The sequence below is a fragment of the Akebia trifoliata genome, chromosome 4 (assembly GCF_017979445.1).
Source record: "Akebia trifoliata isolate Shusen 1 chromosome 4, ASM1797944v1, whole genome shotgun sequence".
In the NCBI taxonomy this organism is placed as follows: domain Eukaryota; kingdom Viridiplantae; phylum Streptophyta; class Magnoliopsida; order Ranunculales; family Lardizabalaceae; genus Akebia; species Akebia trifoliata.
This window is the reverse complement of record NC_141378.1, coordinates 6,637,706-6,662,550: the sequence shown is the minus strand read 5'-3', so window position 1 is coordinate 6,662,550 and position 24,845 is coordinate 6,637,706. Positions and strand designations below refer to the sequence as shown.

At 35.2% G+C, this 24,845-nt stretch overlaps 3 protein-coding genes across 3 annotated transcripts; 2 read left to right on the top strand and 1 right to left on the bottom strand.

Annotated features, from left to right (window-relative positions):
- Window positions 1–1,185: 1,185 nt before the first annotated feature.
- On the top strand, window positions 1,186–3,193 carry LOC147403367 (uncharacterized). The gene is made up of 4 exons (XM_086438926.1): window positions 1,186–1,402; window positions 1,485–1,573; window positions 1,651–2,785; window positions 2,862–3,193. Exons 1-4 carry the CDS (start codon window positions 1,319–1,321, stop codon window positions 2,964–2,966), a joined length of 1,413 nt encoding a protein of 470 aa, XP_086295052.1. The 5' UTR covers window positions 1,186–1,318; the 3' UTR covers window positions 2,967–3,193.
- A 2,297-nt stretch (window positions 3,194–5,490) lies between these two features.
- On the bottom strand, window positions 5,491–9,828 carry LOC147403366 (uncharacterized). Its single transcript, XM_086437554.1, is given in 3 exon segments — window positions 5,491–5,841; window positions 5,844–6,149; window positions 6,459–9,828. Coding segments are annotated over 3 exon segments (3,720 nt in total). The 3' UTR covers window positions 5,491–5,797.
- Window positions 9,829–18,623: 8,795 nt separating this feature from the next.
- Window positions 18,624–23,699, top strand: PGGT-I (Prenyltransferase family protein). The gene is given in 11 exon segments (XM_086438925.1): window positions 18,624–18,867; window positions 19,904–19,979; window positions 20,081–20,139; window positions 20,263–20,390; window positions 20,652–20,841; window positions 20,945–20,990; window positions 22,201–22,325; window positions 22,827–22,866; window positions 22,869–22,893; window positions 22,976–23,066; window positions 23,386–23,699. Coding segments are annotated over 11 exon segments (1,125 nt in total). The 5' UTR covers window positions 18,624–18,705; the 3' UTR covers window positions 23,569–23,699.
- The last annotated feature ends 1,146 nt before the right edge of the window (window positions 23,700–24,845 follow it).

Below are 24,845 nucleotides of genomic sequence, written 5' to 3'. Positions count from 1 at the left end.
TACATGGGTTAGAAGTTTTGGAATGAGCTGATTTTTGGTGAGGATGATCTCTATGATTAGAAGATCATCCTTCTCAAAAATCAGCTCATTCCGAAATGTTTAGCCCCATGTTTACACGTTGAAAAATCGTGGACCGTCCATTTTTTGTAAATCAATTTTGATGGGGTTAGAAGTTTCGGAATGAGCTGATTTTTGGTGAGGATGATCTCTATGGTGTAGAGATCATCCTCACAAAAAATCAGCTCATTCCGAAACTTCTAACCCATGTAAGACAAAACGCGTTTGTTAAAGTGTGTGTTAAAACTAAGGGTGGCGAACGGGACCCTATATATATATATATGGAAATGTTCAGCACCCTAAGTTTTACCACACACTTTAACAAACGTTTTTTGTCCTACATGGGTTAGAAGTTTTGGAATGAGCTGATTTTTGGTGAGGATGATCTCTATGATTAGAAGATCATCCTCCCCAAAAATCAGCCCATTCCGAAATGTTTAGCCCCATGTTTACACGTTGAAAAATCGTGGACCGTCCATTTTTTGTAAATCAATTTTGATGGGGTTAGAAGTTTTGGAATGAGCTGATTTTTGGTGAGGATGATCTCCTCACCATAGAGATCATCCTCACCAAAAATCAGCTCATTCCGAAACTTCTAACCCATGTAAGACAAAACGCGTTTGTTAAAGTGTGTGGTAAAACTAAGGGTGGCGAACGGGACCCATATATATATATATATACATATATATGTACATCAACTATTTATTTCAAACACCTTATTAGATTTTGAAATGTTTGATTTGTTTTTTGAAATAGTTGATTTGAAACCAACATGGGAGCCCAAATCTTTTATTGGGACCCTAGTTATGGGTACAGATTAGATTTCGGATCCGATTTGATCCATTGGCCAATTTACCAAGGTGGATGGCGTGGCCTGACTTATGTAGGCCACCTCATACCTCCACGTGTAAAGAAATTGCCACTGTACCAAAGATTCCTGTACTGCAACTCCAGAATGGAAACGTTTGCCTCGTGATTATTATGTAAATTTCTTTATTTTATTAAACTAAGCCCAATTCGCCATCCACCAATCATAATCACTTCCAACGGTCATATTTTCACAAATTCAAATTCTCTTGACCGTTTTCCCTTTTCTCCAGAAAATCCAACGCTCTTCTTCACCCACCGAACACCTTCCCTTCATCTTCCCTTCTTTCTAACCCTCTCTCTCTCTCTCTCTCTCTCCCTACCATGAGCATCCTCTAACCAATATTCCTCTCTTCGGATCAAATCGATCTCAGAAACCAGGCAAAGATCTCTAATGGGGTGTTTTCTTGCTTGTTTCGGTACTAAAAAGGATCGAAAACGACGGAAATCGGTGAATAGAATTCTCCCCAGGGACCAAGTAATCCAATTTCTATCTTTGAAGATCTCATCTATAGTGATTCATTTATTTTTTGCCTAATTCTATTTGAAATTTGTTGCAGAGAAATGGGTCTTATAAGCCTCTGATACCAACTGAATCTTTGAAGCAAGTCATCACAGAAAAACCCATTAACCAGGTCCCGGAATCAAGGTCAGTACATCGATTTTTCTTGGGTTTTCTTTGATCTTGTTGTTTGTATATCTTATATGATTTGTTTCTTTTGTTAGAGATGAATTGGAGGAGCAATTGAGCTTTAGTACCAGAAAGAAAGTTACATTTGATTTGAATGTCAAAACCTATGAAGACGTTTCAACTCAAGAAACTACTAATCAATTGGATGATGAAGAGAAAGAAACAGAAAAGAAGGAAGAAAAAGACGCGAAACAAAGCCAATTGGCGTTACTCACTTCTGGTATGGGATCTTACCCATCAAACCATAGATACCAAAATTGTGGAAACAGCGACGATGAAAATGAAGAAATAGAATCTGATGATGATCTGGATGATGGTGACTACGATGAGGACAACAGTGAGGAGGACGATGATCCACCAATAGGGGAAGAAGAATCTTCTGAGTCATTTTTCTCTTTACCAACAGAATCGCGAACACGAGGCTCCGTGAATCCATTGGTCGAGAACGAGGTTAATAGTCCCGCACCGCTCACCCAAGAACTGAAGACACTTCGGTCTAACCAAAACGCTCGAGATCGGAGCCAATATGTTCACTCTGTATTGAACCCTGTTGAGAATCTAAGTCAATGGAAAGCTGTGAAGGAGAAGACACCATCACCATTAAAGCCTCACAAGGAGAATGTCAATTTCGATCAAGAACTACAAATACCCTTTAGTTCAGAGCCTAGTTTCAAGCTATCACCTTTAAAGAATCAAAAGAAGGAGAATATCAATTTAGAGCAAAACCCACAAATGTCCATCGGTCAAGAGTTCAGTTTCAAGACACCACCTTTCAGTTTGAGTCCAAATAATGATCACTCTAAGCCTCCCAAACAAGAAATATCCGTTGAAACCAGCCTTTCAAACTGGTTGGGATCATCAGAAACTACACCCTCAACCAAGACTAGCAACATTTCTAATGGGTTCGAGTTGGCTGAGGGAAGCAAGTCTCAGAAATCAAATTCACCAAGAAGTTATGATGATCGACCAATCTTGGGTGCTTTAACTGTCGAAGAGCTTAAACAATTATCAGTAACTTCATCTCCGCGAAGGTCACCGAGTCGGAGCCCTGATGAAATACCCATTGTAGGTACCGTGGGTAGCTATTGGAATCATACAGCACAGGACATGGATTCAAACTCGGGTTCTTCTTGTAAAGGGATACCAAACACAACCAGCAAATACAGAGAGGTATTTCTGAAGTGAGATTGGTGGGCTTTTTTCTATAGTAATGTTGGAGACTGATGAAGTGTTCTTGGGTGTGCAGGATAAGAGCGTGAATTGGCACTCTACTCCTTTTCAGACAAGGTTGGAGAGAGCTTTGAACATAGGTGCTGCTGAAGCTTATTCCAATTACCAGAGAAAAGTGTGAAGTAGTATGGGAAGTGTTGTTTTCTGTGCTGTCTGTCTTTTCAATTCATTTATTCTCTTTTGAACATTTTGTGAAGATTTGTATGGTTTTAATGGTTGTTTGAAAATCTGAAGTTGTTGTTTGGTATTGGTGGGGGAAAGTGTAGTGTTTATGTTGTTGTTGTTGTTATTTGTTGGTTCAAAGATATAAGTAAACCCTTTTATTGCAGCGTTTCTTGATTTCTTTCTCACATTTTCAGCAAATTGGTTGAGTGTGTGCTATCACTGATAGAAGCACGATAACGATTGATATTTGAGCTGTGGTGCCCAGAGACATGGTTGTTGCTTGTTTGTGTGATAATCAATTAGATGCCTAGAATAGTATCTCCATTGATTCATTCTGTTTCATATGTTTTTTACCTTCCAACTTGGAAATGTGATGTCATTCTAAATAAGGAGTTCGCTGGAAATATTTCTTTGTTATATTTTTTCGAACATGACCAGGTGTGAAGAGGGGTTGTTGTGGAGCATCACTCCCTTTGCAATTTGTTGGGGTATTTGGAAAGAGCGTAATAGGCGCACCTTCATCGGAAGTGGGAAGGATTATAAGGGAACGATTTTTAATATTTTGAGTCTTGTATTTTTTGGGTCCAAAGTTGTCAAGGAGTTTAGAGGGGTTTTCTTTGAGGATTTTGTTGTATTGGTATTGAGTAGTTTCTTTTGTATTGGTTGGTCATCTTGGTCGTCCTCGCTTTTATTAATAATTTTTTGCTTATAAAAAAAAAAAATTGAAAATCAATCTTTGCATCACAACAGTTTACAAGTGAATGGATGATACCCATCTCCTGCAACTCCACCACAACGAAGATAACTGTAAGTCCGCAGGGGGTGGTCAATAAAATTTCATAGGGAAGTTGATTTTAATTGAAAGTTTTGAATTTTGTTTATTTAGCTCATGATTTCACATGTCATAAGTTTGCTTGTTCACCTTTTTTAGTTGGTTCTACCAGTCGTTCGTTGGGGCAGTCTGTTAATTTCATCCAGCCAAAAATTTATAATAAATTGGCACATTGAAGTTGATTGACATTGTGATAGATAAATACAGATATAAGATATTATCCTCATCATATGTCTCATTTCGTTTGTACTGTTACAAGCATAAACAAACGATGCCTATGAGTGAGATTAGGAATAACATGCAACATGAGGAATGAAGACTAATGTGTAAAATACCAATGCATTTCTTTAAAAGGTCTAGTTTAGCTTATTAAAACAAAGTGCAAATGCTCTGTTACTTCTAGAGAACATGATCATCCACACCATTAAAAGCCTTATACCAAAGATATGGTGTCGGCTTAATGAATCTCATTTCTCTAGTCAATTTTGTCTAGAGCCACATCTTCTGTTATTGAATGTGTGTTTATATCTGCTTTCCTTTTAATTGAGGTTTAATCGACTTTCATTGAACGTGCCCATCTCAGTCTACTTTTTGTTAGTCTATCGCTTTTGTGAGAGCTACTCCTACATTTTGTTGAATTCGTTCATCTCAATCTACTTGAATTGATTAGGATCTTAGACTATTTTTTATTTTCAGTGAAAAATTGATTATAATTAAGGGTTTAGGGATTTGGCTTTGGGAAAGAGAAGGAAGTATTTGGGAGAAATCCTTTAGGAAGTCTTCCTCTCCCCCTCAAAGGGACGAGATGTATGGAGGTCGGTCTTGAAGTTGTCATATACCCATATCAATAAATATATTTCTATTTTCTATTTTCTTATGCTTTTATTTTCAGGTTCATAACATCATAAGACAAATATATTCTGGTTTCTTCACTCAATGAATTGAGATCCTCTACTCTGTCTAGTTTTCAAAAAATTATTATCTAGGTGGTGGAGCCTAGTAATTTAACAATTTGGATGAATGAATTAGTAAGCAATGTGTAATGTATTAGAGGTATGGTCGACTGATGATGATGAACTTAGTTGAATCCACACGTAAAACTGATGTAGGACATCTACAACTCTAAGTAGTTTTCTACTTCTATTAGATTTCTATTTCTATTTTTAGTAGGATTTCTATTTCTACTTCTAGTAGGATTTCTATTTCATAGTTAAGTTAGGAGTTTAATTCCTTGTTAGTTTCTAATTTGTTTTAAATTTGGTTTTATTATTTAAACTATAATTAGAAGTGCTTAGAAATCTCCAATTTGAGTTCTAATAGGATTAGAAGGTTAGTATTATGTTATAGATAGGTTAGAATATTAATTTTTAGTATTTTAGTAGGATTACACGTTGTTATGATGGAGTTATCTATATAAGGAGCTCCAAATCCGAAAATAAATCAATAAATAATCAATTCAATTATTTTTTCTCTTTTAATTACTTTTAAGTTTTATACTTCTTTTTCTTTCGAGCTATTGCTTGTTTATCAGTTGAATCTATTGATTCAAATTGATTTTGAGTGTTCCATTGAGCACAACCTATTGAATCTATTGATTCACACGCTTCCGCTACGCCAAAAACGTCTTAAGAATGAACTTGGGAATGGAATATCTGATTGCTTTCTTTGCATCCCAAAATGCTATTCTTTTAATATATAAGCTTTCTTAATCAAATGAAATGAAGGAGGTCAAGAAGACCTGCCTAATATAGAGGAAAGAAACAAGGGAAGACAACTACATACAGCTCAGGACACCCAAATCTACAATCTTACATGATCTCCTTCAACAAAATCTCCACAACCTATAATGAAAATTCCACCAAGAGATGCACAATTGACTGGATTTTCCAGTTCACATCACGGGACATGTGATGTATGGTGGGTTGAGAGTTGATGGTGATTTGAGATATATTTTATCAAAATTTGTTCCTCAATTTCTGCAGCCAGAGCTGCAGGAAGCCTCGGGGAGAGGTAGACATGTTTGCGCTGACAGTTTGCAAGACACATGAAGCATGGTGGGTCGCGACATAGGATCTGGATGTGTACATGACAAAGCAAAGGTCACTGCAACACCTATTTCTTCAGCAATTGGACCAATTGGAGGTGGAAGGCATTGGTCTAAAATATTCGCTAGAACCATGTCATGTCCTTTGGATTGTAGGCGTGACACGAGTTCCCCAGGGTGTTTTCCCATTACTATTTCCAGTATGACAACTCCAAAACTGTATACGTCGCATTTCTCTGTCACCTTCATTGTAAAAGCAAGCTCTGCAATACACAACAAAGACAAGAAATCCATGCTGTAGTAACTTGTGTTTCATTTCTCTTTGTTTTTTTTTCCCTTTTATCAGAATCATTTTCAAGTCATTGTCACTAGTTTTTTTTTGGATAAGAAATGAATTCTACTTCTTGAATTTTATGCATCTTATTGAAATGTTAGTAACTGTCATTTTAACTACCAAAATGACATCTGGATCTAAGTTCAGACACAGTTTCGCAAATAATGTAGTTAGCACAATACTTTTGAAACTTCTATAAAGGCATATGTGGTAGTTTATGTCATAAGTACAGACTTACCTGGTGCGATGTAGCCATATGAGCCGACTGGTGCTGTCCAGTTAGACTCGTCCACTCTCAGTAACCTTGCCATCCCAAAATCTGAGATCTTCGGTTCAAATTCCGAATCCAATAGAATGTTATTTGCTGATATGTCACGGTGCACGATGGGTGATATGCAGTCATGGTGCATGTAAGATAAAGCATTTGCCACACCTCTGATAATCTTCAACCTCGTTGCCCAGTCTAGCATCCTTGCTTCATTTTCCCCACACAAGAACTTTCCTAGACTACCATTCTCCACATACTCGTATACCAAAAGCATGTGTTCTTTGAATGACGAGAACCCATACAATTTTACTATATTCCGGTGCCGTATTTCTGTTAGTGCACGTATTTCAGACTCGAAACAATTCTTCTGGACATCCTCGGAAGGCCCAATTTTATTGGACAACAATGATGTGTGAAGAAGCTTTACAGCGAAAAGGTCTCCATTGGGAAGCATTGCTTTGTACACTCTCCCTTGTCCACCTTCCCCTATACAATACTTCTCATCAAAGTTCTCTGTTACAGTGACTATATCTTTAAACACTACATTCCCATCGTAATTCCATATCGAGAATATGTTGTCGCCAACTGACTCATGTTTTTCTTCATCGTGGACAATTATAGGCTTTCGGTGGTAAATGAAGGTTCCAAACAAAATCCATGCAAGAATTATGGTAGCAGCAATTGGAATGACCACAATAATTACGACGAGTTTATGGTTATTCTTTCTTCTTGGGTTTATGCTGCTACAAGGACTCAAACCTCGCACTTTGTCGCCGCATAGACCTGAATTACCTAAAAATGCCTCGGGAGGAGCTTGTTCGAAGACCTCAATATCTGGAATTGGACCTTCAAGGTTGTTATATGATACATCAACAGATTGAAGGCTTACCAAACCTTTCAGGGCCAAGGGTATTGAACCCGAGAGCCTGTTGTTTGAAAGGTTGAGACTTTCTAATGATTTTAAATTCCCGAGCTGTGGCGATATCTCTCCAATGAGCAAATTTTTACTGAGGTCCAATATAGTCTGTAAGGCCACTAGACTTCCAAGCCAAGAAGGGATCGTTCCGTTTAACTTATTGTCGTCGAGTTCCAATGATATTAGTGCTCGGCAATCCACAAGTTCTTTGGGTATCGGTCCACGGAGATTGTTTGCCGACAAATCCAAATTTTGAAGATGTGATAGCTTTCCAATCTCTACTGGTATCCACCCTGAGAGCTGATTGTTGCTCAAATTCAGTTTGTATATACGTGAATTTGAAGCAAATAACTCCAATGGAATCTCTCCCATTAGTCGATTAGAAGAAAGGTCGAGGTCTTGTAGATCCGTTAAATTTCTCATCTCCAACGGGATTTTGCCTGATATCATGTTGGCTGACATTCGAAAGTACCATAGCCTTGTACATGAACCCCAATTCGGTGACAATGTACCTGACAATCGGTTATCACTCAAGTCAATGTATCGCAGATCCGGGTATACCCCAAATGCATTTGTGATGTCTCCTTCAAGGAAGTTCTGCTCTAGGCGTAGTTTGGTTAATCTTGTGGAGCTTCTGAGGCATTCTGGTATCGGCCCTTCTAGTCTATTTCTATTGGCACCCAAATATACTAGCTTCCCACCCCCACAAATTTGCGAAGGGAGCTTCCCGGAGAAATTGTTATCTGAGAAGGATGCATATTCGAGAGAACTTGGGCTGAAATCTTCAGGTATGGTACCTGAAAAGCTGTTATTTGAAACATAAATTAGAACCAAGTTTTGTAGGCGAGTTATCGATGAAGGCAAGGCTCCTTGCAGCTTATTTGAGCCCACTTCAAGATTTTCTAGGCTTTCCATGTTACCGATTTCCAGAGGAAGGATTCCATTGAGTTGGTTACTGTAAAAAACCATGCGGACAAGACTAGTTAAGTTTCCAATGCTCGAAGGGATTGGACCTGTAAGAAGGTTATCAGACAAGTCAAGTTCTAACAAACGCGAAAAGTTTCCGATCTCTGAAGGTATAGAACCTGATAATTGGTTGTTAAAGAGAAATAGATATTGGAGTTTACGAAGCAACCCGATTTCAGAAGGGATTATTCCAGTGATTTTATTCATATGTAGTTGCAAAGAAGTGAGTTGGGTCCAATTGGATAGAAAATATGGATGAATTTCACCAGATAGTTGATTGCTAGAAATACCGAGATGCATGATTTGGGTTAGTGAGGCCATGGAAATAGGCAAGGGACCTGACAGTTTGTTTTTTGATAGTTCGAGAAAGACGAGATTCGTGCAAAAGCCAAGCTCATTGGGGATGCTGGAATTCAAGCTTGTGTTCCCTAGATTTAGAGTCCGAAGCATCCTAAGGTTTCCTATCAAAGATGGTATTGGACCATGAAACGGGTTATCGTTCAATTCAAGGATTCTAAGGTTGGACAAGAGGCCGATTTCGTTTGGTATCGTACCACTAAGGTTGTTTAGTCCCAACCTCATGTCTTGAAGTTTGGTAAGGTTTCTGATTTCAGCTGGAATCGGTCCCTCGAATGAATTCAAAGTCAAGTTAAGAAACTCAAGGTTCGGAAGGCTAGTCATGAGTTGCATTGGAATTGGACCCGTAATAAGATTTGCATACAAGTCGAGAAAGATTAACTTTTGACACATAAAGATGAAAGGTGGAACCTCTGGCCCGAGAGAGTTGAGATTGAGCGATAGACGCGTCAATGATGCCATTCCTTTAAATCGAATCGGGTCTGGATTTGCTAGATAGTTTCCAGCAAGATCGATGTGCCACACCTTTTGTAGATTGCTAAGTTGATGGGGAATTGGACCATTGAGGAAATTGCTAGATAGGCGAAGAACACGGAGTTCTAAGAGGTTTCCGATGTTTGATGGGATTGGGTTTGTGAAATTATTACCACCCAAATCAAGAAAAACGAGTTTCGAAAGAGACCCAATTTGACTTGGAATTGATCCAAATAGATTGTTGAGGTTAAGATTGAGGGAAATGAGATTTGGAAAGACAGAGAAATCGAATTGGTTTAGAGTTCCATCAAGGCTCATGTTGGTGAGGATTATGTCGACGACATCTTTCATTCCTTCGTTGCATCGAATTCCAGTCCAATTGCAAGGACTGTTGATGCCATTGATGAGAGACCATGAAGTGAGTGAGTGAGAAGAATTATTCAAACTGTTTTTCCATCTTAACAAAGCTTTTGCTTCTTTTTGTGCCGAGGTTTGTAGAAGAACACAAGAAATGAAGAGAAAGAACACTGAATTCTGTAGTTTTCTTTCCATGTTTGGAGCTTTAACAATCTGAAGTTTCTTACCAAAGGCCTTCACTCCAATATCTCTTAAATAGAATGTCAGCATTTGAAAATCATTTGGTTGTTAGTGTTTGAAAGACTAAGAAAGAAAAGATAGTATTTGTTTGACTAGTTTTCCTAATAAGTAATTAATATGGGATATTAAATAATATTGTGAGTCAACAAATTTTTTTTTCTTTTTTTAATAAACAAATGGGTTAAGGGTTAGTAATTATTATTAGGTGAAATGAGGATTTAAAATATTTGTTTCTATTTCTTTATTAATCTCAAATTAGTCATGAAAAGGAGCTATTTAGAAATTAATTGTGTTAGAATTTGTAAAGTTTCAAAGGTCAAGGGCTTTGGATTCAGATAAACATTTCTTATATGTTACAAAACGAGGGAGGTAATTAGAAAAAAAAAATCCCCTTTTGTTGACTTTTACTACATGTCTAGAGTGTTCAAACATTCAATGTGAAACCTCCAAGATTCGACCGTACAATAAACAATAGTTCCCACGTTAACTTCCTTAACTTTTTTCATTTGTCGAGACGTATCGCTCGAATTAATTCGATATCGAAGTTGAATGAGACCAACTCACAAAGTATTTTGAGACGACTGTGTATCATGAGATAAATGAGTCATCTCGAACAATATTTTCAAATATCTTGGGTGGTACAAACGAGACAGCGCAAAGAATGATTAACTAATGAGTTAAATGGGACATATCGGACGAGATTTTTAAAATCTTGTCCGAGTTAACCGAGACAAATGAGATAAAGTCTCAACTCTCTATTTTTTTACCTCCCAAATCGATTTTTTTTTTTAATTTTATTTTTTTGGGGGTTCATTTTTTAATAAGAATCATTTTTAAATTTTTTCATATTTTTTAAATGGTTAAAAATATTGTCTTAATGTCGAATGAGACAACTCGAACAAGACAAGATGTATTATCCGAGTCAACTATGTATTAGAGCTGAACGAGACGAAACAAGATTTCAAGTTTAAAAACCATGCCTGAAAAGTAATTTACTATCTTTAGGTGCATAAAGATGGGACCTACGCTAGGATTGGCTCCATCCAAGGGCAATCAATGGATCCGGTCAATCTGGGGCCAATCCAACAAAAGGATCGGATCAACCCGAAACTGATTCAATATGAATAGGACCGGACCATTGTTAGATTGGCTTTTATCAGATCTCAATATATTAAGTTTCAAATCCAATCAGATTGGATTAGATCAAATCCATTTTTATACAAAAATATATAAAATATATAATATAATTTAAATACCTTGTCCCAATAATTATCACAACATGGTTGATCTAGAACCCATCCCACAAATTATCAAATCAGGTTCTTATTAGAACTACAATTCTTCATAAAAAAAAACAAAGCTAATCAGATTAGAATATATTAGAATTTGGATCTAACCCGACCCATTGACAGCCCTACTCCATCAAGTGGGAACAGTTAAAATAATGTGACAGATAATTTTTGTTTCTGATATTTAATAAAAATATGAGGTGGGATCTACAATATAATATCCCCATTTGTTGATGGGCATTCCAACCAATAAGACGAAATTAAGTTTGGTGGTCTTATGTGATCTGAATTGAAATATTGGGTCTTAAAATTATTGAAAATTATGACTTTGACTTGACTGTGGATTCAGATTTGAATATCGTTTTCTTATTTTAAATTTTGTTAATTTTTAAATATTTAATAATTTAATAATTTAATATATTGAGATGACTTGTCCAAATAGGACTTAGGTTTTGGAGATTTATATGTAGAGGGAAGTGGTCTTCATTTTTCTTTGTTTTAGAAACAAGGTTGAAATGAGTTTGATTTGTTGATCCCAAATGACCTACTATATTTAAAAATAAAGAAAAATATATTTGTTTATTTATTTTTAAAAATTAAAAATTTGTGATATCTCACGAACCCGGCATGTACACGCATGAAGATGCCCCTCACACCTTAACATAGTTAGAAATGATAATCATCTACATGTGTTTTCAGGGTGGTAGCGGAAGTAATGATCTTTCCTCTTATCCCATTTTTCAATAAAATCTCTTCAATTTTATTATTTTTCTTGAAAATAAAAAAAATAAAAAAAATTATTATTATTATTTATAAGTATGAGATTAGAGGTTAACAAATGAAGTTAGATTCAAGGGAATTTGAACTTAGGGCGTGGGAACAACACTCAACATATCTTACCGCTTAGCACAATAATATTTTTCAAACTTAAATCTACATAAGCAAATACTAGTATATTTCTTGAAAAAAAATTCCATGAATTCAATAACAATGCCCTATTTGCTCCAAGACTCGAACTTGTGCCACATATAGTATTAATAATCTGATTTCAATTGAATAAATTAAGTCAGGTAATTTGAGAAAAGAATTTAGACATTTAAAAAAAATAAAAATAAACCAGACCAGAAGACTACAACCTAGGCGAGTTGGAGGGTCAAATCGAACTTAATCTCCAAATCCATTAATTTCTATGCTATAGATTTTTTTTTCCTTAGTTTTAAAAATATATTTAAGAAGAAAAAAATAATATTTCTTTTATATAAAAGAAAAATTATACGTAAATATATAACATTGGGTTTAGGTTGAGTTGGGTTGTTAAGACCCTCAACCTGAATTCATTCTGGATTAAGATTTTTTAGCTTGGGCTGAATTCATTTTCCATATAACCCAACCTAGGCTCTCCCATCAATCAAGTTGAGCCTGCCTAAGTTGTAGCCCACCAATCCATCCAAATTGAATTAGGGTCAGTGAATATAATCAACTTTTGATTCAATCGTCAATTCGGTTTTAAAAGAACATTGGTTGAAATATATCAATTATATTAATGTTTTTATTTATTTATTTATTTATTTATTTATAACCAAATAGATGATTGAAAAAAAAAAATTATCAAATAATTAGATTGTTGGTCAAACTCCAACCCTAGTTAACTTTGGTTAGACTGGTTACAATTAAAAAAAAAAAAAATTGAAAATACTTTTTTTCACAAATTTCCTTCGAAAAAATGAGATTCACAAAATCAGTGGTTCACTGACCGAACCAATTTTATTCCAAAATTTGGTCTAACCTGATCATATTCCAATGCCTAATGAAAAACTCCGAATTAATAATAATAATAATAATAATAATAAATAGAGGTGAGAAAATTTTCACAATTTTTTCTATTTCCAAAATTTAGGGTCTATTAACTAATTTTGATTTGCTCCGGGCTATTTGCGCCCATTGCACTGACATTCTTCTGTATGTCCCATCCGAAACGTGTTTTTAAGTGGGGTGCAATGAGCACAAATGGTAGCCTAGTCCTTTTTGAAAGGATTAGAGGACCCAAAAAATATTATATGGGGCCTTTTTAGAGTATTGCTTGAAAATCCTATGATTAGGAACATTGAAAAACAAAAGTAAAAGAGTCCGACCCCTTGTTAGCAATTCAGAATATGGCAAAATTTTGATTTGTGAAAAATTTGAGTTATATTCGATTTTAGATTGCAATAATCTGATTGAAAATTCAGCCAAAAAATCAATAAATGTAAAATAGGCAACATATGCTTCATAAGTGTATCATCCGTTTCATTTCAAAAATTTGAAAACAAACAATTCGGTCACATGATAGTGATGTTAACAACGATGGTGGTGATGATGAGGACATTGAGGTTATTGTTCCATTGATTTAAAAAAATAAATACTAAAGTCAATAGACAAATCATCAATTTGAAAAATTAAGGTGTAATCTCAAATAAATGTAGATGGCCATGTCATTATTACTAATTTTTAATATAAAAGGGACATTTGTCATGTAAAAATGTGTATTCATCCAAAAATTCGAAGCTTGACCGCTTCAAAGTTGACTTGTGTTACATGTTACAACTTACAAGTTTACACTTTGCAACATACGATATGTTATAGTAGCATTGTTTTTTTCCATTGAGCTTTATAAAAATTCATTAAAAAAAAAAAAACACATTTTATTCTTTTCAAACTAAAAACCCGTGAATTATTCAAAATACTTCAATAATCCGGAGAATAATAATTTCATTGAAAAAAATGAAAAATTCATAATTTTTTCAAGAATTAAACAGGAGATTGCTAATAAGGGTCAGACCCTTAAAAAATGTCTTTGGACTCATCTGGTATCCAAAAACATGATTAGGTGCTTTGGGCTTGTAGAGGACAAAATTCTATGAACTTTTGAATTTTTTTTCCACAAAAATAGTATTTTTCACCATTAAGTTTTAATTTTAAATTTGGGAATGAAGTGGAAGTTTGATAGCAGATAGCTGTCCATTTTCAAAAACTTTGGATCAAGCCCAAAATAAATTTCTTTTTTATTATTATATAAGTTCTTCCATGACATCTAGACAGATGTGGTGTTGGATTGCTAATGTGGTAATCCATTTGAGCAAAATGACCCTTAGTAAGCCTTAAAATGTTATTAAGTTAGTAAGGAAGGTGTTGTTCAAATTAAAACACAAGCATTGAAGAGTTCCATTTTCATCCACTAGATCAACATGATCTGATGGCCAAAATTTAAAAACGATTAGACCGTTGCAAATGGGCGTGTCATTCAATTTTAAAAGCAAATGCAAGAGTAGTGAAAGAGTGAAGAATCCAAGCGTTTTGGGGAATCCCTTTTCAATCCAAGTGATTTGATGACTAATTTTTTAAATATTTTGATCAGTAGAGGTGTCTCGTGACCTCTTCCTCATTTTTAAAAAGTGTAGTGAGATCACTAGGAGAGAGAGAGTTATTGCTCTGAGGAACAAAAGAGGAGTTGTGGCAATCATAGTCATAGAGAGTTCAATCGCCCCCCTGGCTTGGAGACAACAAGGTTTGTTTCCTTGTTCTCTCCCTTCTTTTTCGTACGAGTCTTTGTTATTATTAGAGTTGTTTCTCGTATGTTTTTTTTTCTTCGAAATTTCTCATCTTTTTTCAATGGTAGCCTTTCATCTCTAAATTATTCTTGAGATTTTGAATCTCTTGGAATTTATATATGGGAAATGTTCAACACTCTACACCTTACCCTACGTTTTACCAAACGTGTTTTGTCCTACATGGGTTAGAAGTTTTGGAATGGGCTGATTTTTTGTGAGGATGATCTATACGGTTAGAAGATCCTCTTCACCAAAAATCAGCTCATTTCGAAATTTCTAGCCCCATGTTTACAAGTTGAAAAATCGTGGACCGTCCATTTTTTGTAAATAATTTTTTATGGGGTTAGAAGCTTTGGAATGGACTGATTTTTGGTAAGGATAATCTTTATGGTGAGGAGATCATCCTCACCAAAAATCAGCCCATTCCAAAACTTCTAACCCATGTAAGACAAAACACGTTCGGTAAAACATAGGGTAAAGTGTAAGGTGTTGAACATTTCCCATATATATATATATATATATGGTAACGTTCAATGGCTAACTTTTTGGCAAAACATTTTTCAAAACATGAGTTAGAAGTTTTGGAATGGGCTGATTTTTTGTGAGGATGATCTCTACGGTGAGGCGATCATCCTCACCAAAAATCAGCCCATTCCAAAACTTCTAACCCATGTTTACAAGTTGAAAAATCGTGGACCGTCCATTTTTTGTAAACTATTTTTCACGGGGTTAGAAGTTTTGGAATGGGCTGATTTTTGGTGAGGATGATCTCTACGGCGAGGAGATCATCCTCACCAAAAATCAACCCATTCCAAAACCTCTAACCCATGTTTACAAGTTGAAAAATCGTGGACCGTCCATTTTTTGTAAACTATTTTTGATCGGGTTAGAAGTTTTAGAATGGGCTGATTTTTGGTGAGGATGATCTCCTCACCGTATAGATCATCCTCACCAAAAATCAGCCCATTCCAAAACTTCTAACTTATGTTTTGAAAAATGTTTTGCCAAAAAGTTAGCCATTGAACGCGACCCTATGTATAATCAGCTCATTCCAAAACTTCTAACCCATGTTTACAAGTTGAAAAATCATGAACTGTCCATTTTTTGTAAACTATTTTTGATGGGGTTAGAAGTTTTGGAATGGGTTGATTTTTGGTGATGATGATCTCCTCACCGTAGAGATCATCCTCATCAAAAATCAGCCCATTCCAAAATCTCTAACTCATGTTTTGAAAAATATTTTGCCAAAAAGTTAACCATTGAACGGGACCCATATATATATATATATAAGGAAATGTTCAGCAACAAACATTTTGGCAAAACATGGGTTAGAGGTTTTGGAATGGGCTGATTTTTGGTGAGGATGATCTCTACGATGAGGAGGTCATCATCACCAAAAATCATCTCATTCCAAAACTTCTAACCCCATAAAAAATAGTTTACAAAAAATGAACTGTCCACGATTTTTCAACTTGTAAACATGGGGTTAGAAGTTTTGAAATGGGTTGATTTTTGGTGAGGACGATCTCCTCACCATAGAGATCATCCTCACCAAAAATCAGCTCATTCTAAAACTGCTAACTCATGTTTTGAAAAATGTTTTGCCAAAATGTTTGTTGTTGAACGGGACCCATATATATATATATATATATGTTTGTTGTTGAGTGAGTGAGAGAGAGAGAGAGAGAGAGATTAATTATGTTTTATGATGTTGTCAAGGATCTAATGAAATATACGGATGGATGGAAGGATAGAATCCAAGGCCATAGTAACTATAACAAGTTCTCTAATAACATATAACCTATAATATAAAAAGAAATGACAAAAACAATTTTTTTTTTCTTCTAAATACTTGTGAGTACCCACGAATAGAACCTTACGATAATGATTTCTATCGATGTTGTTCCAATAAAATGCGTACCCCTAATTATTCCCAGTCAAGTCGTATCATACACTAGAATAAATCCAAGCATCATCTTTGAAATTAAGAATAGAAGATCAAAAATAATATAATATGTTAAAAAAATATTAAAAAAGATATAATAAAATTAAAAAGGTGACTGTGAAAAACAATAAAGTGGATGATGTGGATCCCACAAAAATTATAATTGCATAATGGGTGGGATGTTCATTACTTAGTTGTTTGGATTCAGTAGAGTTAGTCTGATACTTTTCATTTAAATGACGAGATTATCTTCTATCCTAAGAATGAAAATAAAAAGAGTCTTCATACACTTGGCTGACGTGTCACAGACATGAAACTATAGATTTGTTTCTTTGGGATACACAAATGTAAATCTTTTCTGGTTCTGTGTTCCTAACACGTCAGTCAAGTATTGACCAAGTAAAGACTTTCTAGTTCGAACATCAACACTAGGGGTGCACATGGTTCGGATTGGTTCGGATTTTGGCAAAATTGAAACCGAACCAAACATGATCGGTTCTATAAATTTGAAACCAAACCAATCCAATTACCCTATAGAACCGAACCAATCCAATCCAATCTTGGTTCGGATCGGTTCTCGGTTCTCATACTTATTGAAGATAGATACCTTCTTCCTCAATCCAAGCATTCTATCTCCTCCAATCTTCAAACCTTAAAAACAAGTAGGACTTTTTTTGAACGTGGACTTTGGGATAATAAAAAAATTAAAAGGAAGAAGAAGAAAGAAATAAAAAATTGAAATTTTTATTTTATAATAATTATATATATATATATATATATATATATATATAAAATTGGTTCGGTTTTCGGATTGGTTCGGTTCTATTATATCATAATCCGGAACCAAACCAAATTAATCGGATTTTTTTTCTTCGATCCGTACCCGAACCGTGGGTGTGTTTAGTCCGAACCAATCCAATCCAAAAGCTTCGGATTGGTTCGGATCTCGGATTTACCCAATCCAATGTGCACCCCTAATCAACACTATTCAAATAAAAAATGGTTATGATTCGTAGACACGTCAGTGTGTTTTGTCTTATATGGACAAAAATGTTCGAAGTGGGCTGATTTTTTGTGAAGGTGATTTATATGGTGAGAGGATCATCATTGCAAAAAATCAACCTATTCCAAAACTTCTAACCCTATCAAAAGTGATTTATAAAAAATGGACGGTCCAAAATTCTTGAACTTATAAATATGGGGTTCAAAGTTTTAGAATAAACTGATTTTTTGTGAGGGTGATCTACTTACCATAGAGATTATCCTCACAAAAGATCAACCCATTCCAAGCCTCTTTTTGCTCATATAACAGAAAACATGTTTGAGGTTCACGAGGAGTTATATGTGTATACGGAACATGGGTTTTAAACTCATCCAAGACTGAGACGTATTGTCCGAGTTAACTTGGTATTAGAATTGAATGAGACCAATTCACAAAGTATTTTGAGACGACAACGTATCGTGAGATAAACGAGTCATCTCAAATGATATTTTCTAATATCTCAGGCGATATAAATGAGACATTGTAGAAAATAATTAACTCATGAGTTAAACGGGACGTATTGGATGAGATTTTGAAAATCTCATCCGAATTGACCGAGACAAACGAGTTAAAATCTCAACTCTCTATTTTTTCATCTCTAAATCGATTTTTTTTAATTATATATTTTTTTGGGTTCATTTTTTAATAGAAAATCATTTATGAATTTTTATAGAATTGTTCATATTTTTTAAATGGTTAAAAATCATTGTCTCAATGCCAAACGAGACAACTTGAACGAGATGAGACGTATCGTCCGAGTCAACTAGGCATCAGAGCTGAACGAGACGAGACATGATACCGAGTTTAAAAACCATGATACGGAACTTGACCATGGTTTTTAAACTCGTCAAACACCGAGACGTATCGCCCGAGTTAACTCGGTATAATAGCTGAACGAGACGAGACGTTATACCGAGTTTAAAAACCATGAACTGATGAACCTGACCCACCAAAAAAAAAAAAAACAGGCAGAAAGAAAATCGTCGACTTCTTAATTTATACTTCTTTCTCTCTCTCTGGTCGGCTGTCCGTACAGTATCCGCCATGGATTCCGAGGGGAGTTCTTTCGACAAAGAGAGACATATACAGTTCTTGGAGATGATGTATAATAGAATCCCATCCGAGTATGAGGAACTGGAGATCAATCATCTCACTCTCGCCTACTTCATCATTTCTGGCCTCAACATTCTAGGTGCCCTAGATCGAGTAATTAATAATTCTTCTCTATTCTCTCCCTCTCTCTCTTTTTCTGTTGGTTATCTTTGTTTTTGATTTTGTGTAACAAATTTCAGCTTAATTTCATCAATTAATTAGCTGTTTCCACGACCACAAAGTCGAATTCTTGAATATTAGAACTTAAAAAAAGAGAGATGATTTATTGGTTTGCAGTGCATTTAAGTGATCTGGATATTGTTTTTATCCGAAATGCGCAAATTTTTACTATATTTGTTCTTTTAAATATAATTTCTACTTAATTTCATCAATTAATCAGGTGTTTTCATGATCACAAAGTCGGGTTCTTCAATCATCTTATAATTTTTATTATTAGAACTTAAAATGGAGATAATTTATTGATTCGCAGTACATTTTAGAGATATGGATTTTGTTTTATCTGAAATGTGCATAACTTTACTATATTTTGTTCTTCCAAATTTTCTGCTAAAAATCATTTAGAGTTTTAAAGATTCGGAAAGTTTTTTCCCTAGAAATTACAGTTTTGGTCGACACTGGAATGAAAAATTAACCCCGAAACATTGAATGTTTCTGATTGTCTTGGAATTTACTGAGATATTACCTCGATATGAGATTTTAAATCTTGGTTGTTACTTAGCTTATTGGGATATCGTGCTCAAATTCTTGTAAATTATATCTTTTTTGAAAAGTTTGAAGAAAAAAAATGTCAACATATACACAATATGTTAATGTAATAAACATAGCTAATGCATTTCTTTTTTTGATAGGTAAATGCTTGATTACTGATTTGTGACTGGTAATATGGTTAGTGGTTAACATAAGAAGTATGGGTTCAAGGTGGTTGAACCTAGGACGTGAGAACAACTCTCCACTCTCCACTCTCCACTCTCCACATGTCTTACCACTTAGCTAAGTGGCACTTTTTGCAGCTAATGTATTTCATCCATCGTGTACTTAGTGTCTAGTCACACATCTTCTAGATAACTTCGGATATATACGTTAAATTATCTCTTTTGGAATTCTTAAATCTGATACATTTCCGACTAAGATTGACAAGGATCAAGTGGCGAGTTGGGTCTGTTCCTTTCTAGATCATCTGCGAAACAAATCAGATTTGAGCAATGGTATGAATTTTTCTTGTTAGAAAATGTTGTTGAAACCTCATTTTATCTTTTCTTGATTGCTATATGTATGGGGATGCCAATGAGATGTTAGTCTTTTCCAGGACTGTTCTATGGGTTTTATGGTTCCAGAACTTCTCAGTTTTTGGCCATTGATAGCAGGGTATGAGTTTATATTACACTTCAATTTTCCTATTGGAGTTTCTATTTCTCTTAGAAAATAATTACACTCTTTTCCAGAATTTTTTTTTATACACCATGTTTTAACTGTTTATCATGTGGTCAGGGTGGTGGCCACTTGGCTAGCACCTATTCTGCCTTAGCCATACTGAAGATAGTTGGTTACAATTTATCAAGTATCGACTCTGAAGCAATCTTGATCTTCATGAAAAACCTTCAACAGCCTGATGGGAGGTATATCTCTTATTAGATTTCCTTTTTTATTTCTTGGTGATTTAACACATGTTTGTTTTCATAGGCACGGGTCCTTCTATACGAAAACCTTACATTTGAAGCCAATGACATGCCTATACATTTTAAGCCAATGAAATGCCTACACATCTTGTTAAATTTAATCTTTTTGAACAGATGTGTAAAATTACCCTTTTCGAGTCAATCTTGATTTTATCTCTTATATGGAAGTTTCAGCATTTTTCCTTCATCTATATTTGGCAGCTTTATGCCCATCCATGCTGGTGCAGAGAAAGATCTCCGATGAATATACTGTTATGTACTTCAATTTTGAGATATGTTCTTTGATTCATCAGTAGATTTTATTAATGTTTCAGCTGCTATATGCTCTATGTTGAATAATTGGAGTGGAATGGACATAGAGAAAGCCAAGGATTACATACTGAATTGTCAGGTATGCATAGTTAGTGCTCTACTTCTGTGCTTCCATCTTTTATACTTAACAGATCTCTTTTAATTGCATCGGTTGTTGGTGCATATTGCCTAACTGCGTGCAGTCATATGATGGAGGCTTTGGGTTAGTTCCTGGTTCAGAATCTCATGGTAAGTAGATAATGCAAAATCTTTGTTATCATGTGATCCATGTTGAGCAATTGTATTCATTAATATGGTGTATAGAAACATTTCTAACAGATATTTACAGGACGAGACTTCCTTAAAAAATTATCTTTTAATATTGTTCTTTCTTATTACTAATATTCATTAGTATCTTCTGTTCTGCAATACATAGATGTGGAAAGAAGGGTTTGAGCGGGCTTAGATGTTGGGAGCTAAAAGGTGAAGTTTGTTTTCTAGTGGATTGGGGCATTTTGTGATTAAGAGATGCATTTCTGTTGAATTTATGGGGAGTTTTAAGGATAAAGGATGTGAATAATGGGTGTGGTAATTTCAGGATTAAGAGATTATGTGAATGATGAACCATCTGTGTTGCTTTGCTTTAACTCTTGAGAAATAGATGACGGAGCAAATGCATATCCTTTTTTATTTTTGGCTTTCCCTTGGTGCCAAGAAAATATTTTCATTTGACTCTGAATTTGCCATAAAAAATATCACTGTTGATTATTAAATGATGTAAATATGGTTGCAAGAGAGCAACTCAAAGTGGTGTTGCATGCACAGGTGGGAGGGGGCCTTATTTTGGGATTAAATATTATAGTAACTTCAAATGGGGTTGTAAATGTGGTAATAAATCTAAGAATATGTTACAGATAAATGGTATAACTAATACTCAATAGGGTTCCAAATTTTCAACTTGGAAGTAGTCGTGTCTTCTTAAAATCACACTTCAGTGAGCTGGGTAGTTCGGAAGCAGGATTATGAAATTTTAATCTTAATGTGTGGGATAATCCTAATACAAACAAAAATTGTACAATAGAGCTAATTTTGCAATCAAATGATTTGGGAATATTTCTGTAATTTTGATGATAGAATAGTTGTGTATATGGTTGCAATTGCAAATATCTAACTATGGATGTATAGATATGCATCATATCTACACTGTAGACATGTCGTCTTATGATTAGTGGAAACAATGCCCAGGTAAGGAAAGCCAATATGGTTTTTTGGTTGGGTATAAAAGACCTGGATATGGTGCCCAATAAGGTAGGATTGAAAAGCAGGCAAATATGTGTTCTTCCTAAAGCATGCATTCTTGTACCCCATGTCACACTTCTCCATTTTGTGCTAGTCATCACTGTTTGAATTTTCAATGACCGATTGACACTTATAATGTTCCACTCGCTTAGTGGCACAGGTGGAGGGACTTACTGTGCAGTTGCAGCTCTCCGTTTAATGGGATTCATTGAAGATAATATTTTATCCAGAAGCATGTTACCATCCGTAATCAATGTGCCATTGTTGCTGGAGTGGTGCTTGCAGGTGCATTTTCTTGTCTAATTTTAAGTGGTAGTACTGTATCTTGAGCTGCGTGCCTTTGGAAAAATGGATAATCGAAAAAAGCAGTACAAAGATAAAATACCACCACTAGAACAAATGCTTGTGAAAATCTATATATAATAAAAACACAATGGTGGTCCCCACTCCCTTTATCCCTACATAAAGAGGGGTTGGGATATAATATCCCCACGAATCTCAAGGACAACTTTTAACTCTATTGTCTATCCTCTCTCCTCTTCCTTTCCAAGAATACCCCTTTAACATTAAAATCTTTCTTCTACTACCCTTTCCAAAATGCCTTTCCAACTTTATTATCTTTCCTCTTCTACCCACTTAACCCCAAAGACGATGCCCATACCGTAGGCACGGACAAACTCTAGTATAGTTACATATTTCCTGTCTGGTCTTGCCAATTCCACATTGGATTGACCTTCACTGAGCTGCTTTGGGCCAAACTTCATTCCCTTTCTTTTCTTGATGCAGAGACAAGCAGCTAATGGGGGATTTCAAGGGAGACCAAACAAGCCAGTGACACATGTTACTCATTTTGGTCAACTTGAAGTATCCTTAGAAGTTCAGCATGTTTAGTTGCATCTGTTGTGGCTTTTGACTTTATAAGTGCCACGTGGTAGTGTCGGTGGGGTTTTAAGAATCTTAGGGGCTCAGAACTTCTTTGACAAATCAGCCTTGCGTGGATTTTTGCTCACCTGTCAGTCCCAGGAGGTGCTGCTTTCTTCTCTACTTTATTACTACTTAATTTGGATCATAATGGAGAATTATTAAATTAAATAATTAGGGGACACCCTACTCCTAGCACATGTACAGATGTTAGAGCTCTTCATTTGATACCTCATTCCGAAGTTGACTCAATCAGATAATCATGATCATTAATTCAGAGCCTGTATTGCCAATGTGTTGCTTCTGACAATCACAAAAGATAATCATATGGTTACGATCATCTTATTTGATCAAATTTCAGTGTATAAATTGTTGTGGGGACTTTGTCAATATTCAGTTTTGCTGATGTTTTTTCCTGTACCAGGATGATGGTGGTGGTTTCAGTAAGTTCCCCAAGGAGACACCGGATCTTAACCATTCTTACTATGGGTTAAGTGCATTTAGCTTGTTGGAAGAACCTGGTCTGGAGCCGCTCTTTGTTGAACTTGGAATTACCCAATCGCTGCCATTGGAATCTGAAATTCTATCTTTATTTTATTTATTTTAGGAAACAGATTGCTCCAACTGCTGAGGTAAAACAGACGAGACAAAGTTGATGTTCCGATAATGACCTGATGGAGTATAATTCCAGGAAGGTATGAGAATAATAATTTAATTCAATTCTCCTTTGACTCTGAATCCTTTCGATGATGACCTGCTGCTACTGCTTGTTTTTCTTGTTGTGACCATCATCGTCATCGTATATTGTTGAAAGGTTGAACATAGGATTATTTCATATTTCATAATATAAAAATAATTTCAACTCATGAGATAAGTAAATAATCAATCATAAAACCATTTAAAAATAAATAAAATAATTACGAAATTGATTGTATAACTATTTTCATACATATTTCACATGGTTGGCTCAATAATTTTTCAAAATATATAACTGTTTTGGTAATTTTCACAATAAATAATTAGGTGGTTCTTAATCAAGATTGATTCCAGTTACCGAGGTAACAAATCTCAAGGTTTTGTTTTGACGGTGGATGAGCCTTGGTACGGCCTTTTTTCCCTTAGTCAGAAAAGTGTTCGTGATGTTCAAATTGGATTTGATTCGATGTTTGGAGGTCTAATTGAAGGTGCCAACTTGGTTAAACAGCAACCTATGTTTAAACTCCACCTTCACCTACTTATCCGCGATGCTTGTTTCATAAAAATAAATAGGAGAATTTATGTAAAAATTGTACCCAAAACTAGTAATCTTCAACGTCTAGCAAAGCCTGAAATTATACCATAGACTTGGGAACAAAATGTGCCTTCATTGCCTAACAACAAAACAACCCCTGAAATTATGAGGTCCACATTGAGCTTTGTAAGATAACTTTTACCCAGAAGATCTTGTTCAGATAAAAAAGACTACTTATTTTCTTGGTGTTATGTTTCTTAGGTGCGTCTTGTTGAATTTTTTTAAAATCAAATTTCAACACCTCATTATCAACTTTCTAATAACAATGGATTTCATTGATCCATGACCAAAAGTGGCATCACTTGAGAAATCTCCACCAACCTTTTGAAAGATTTACCCATTTAAACTTAGCTTGATTGATGATGTACACTTGTTGGATTTGAGTATTTAAACTTTTTGATAACCAATTATCCCGCAAATCACACGCACAAGGTAAGTGAGGGTGCCCCTTGTGGGTGGTCCCAGAGGAATTAATGCTCATATTGGATATCAAACTCATGGCCTACGGGCATTAACCACTTATCTGTCCAAAATTGCCCTTGAATCAAGCCCCTCGGGATTACACTAAATCCCAATTGCTAACACTTGAAATA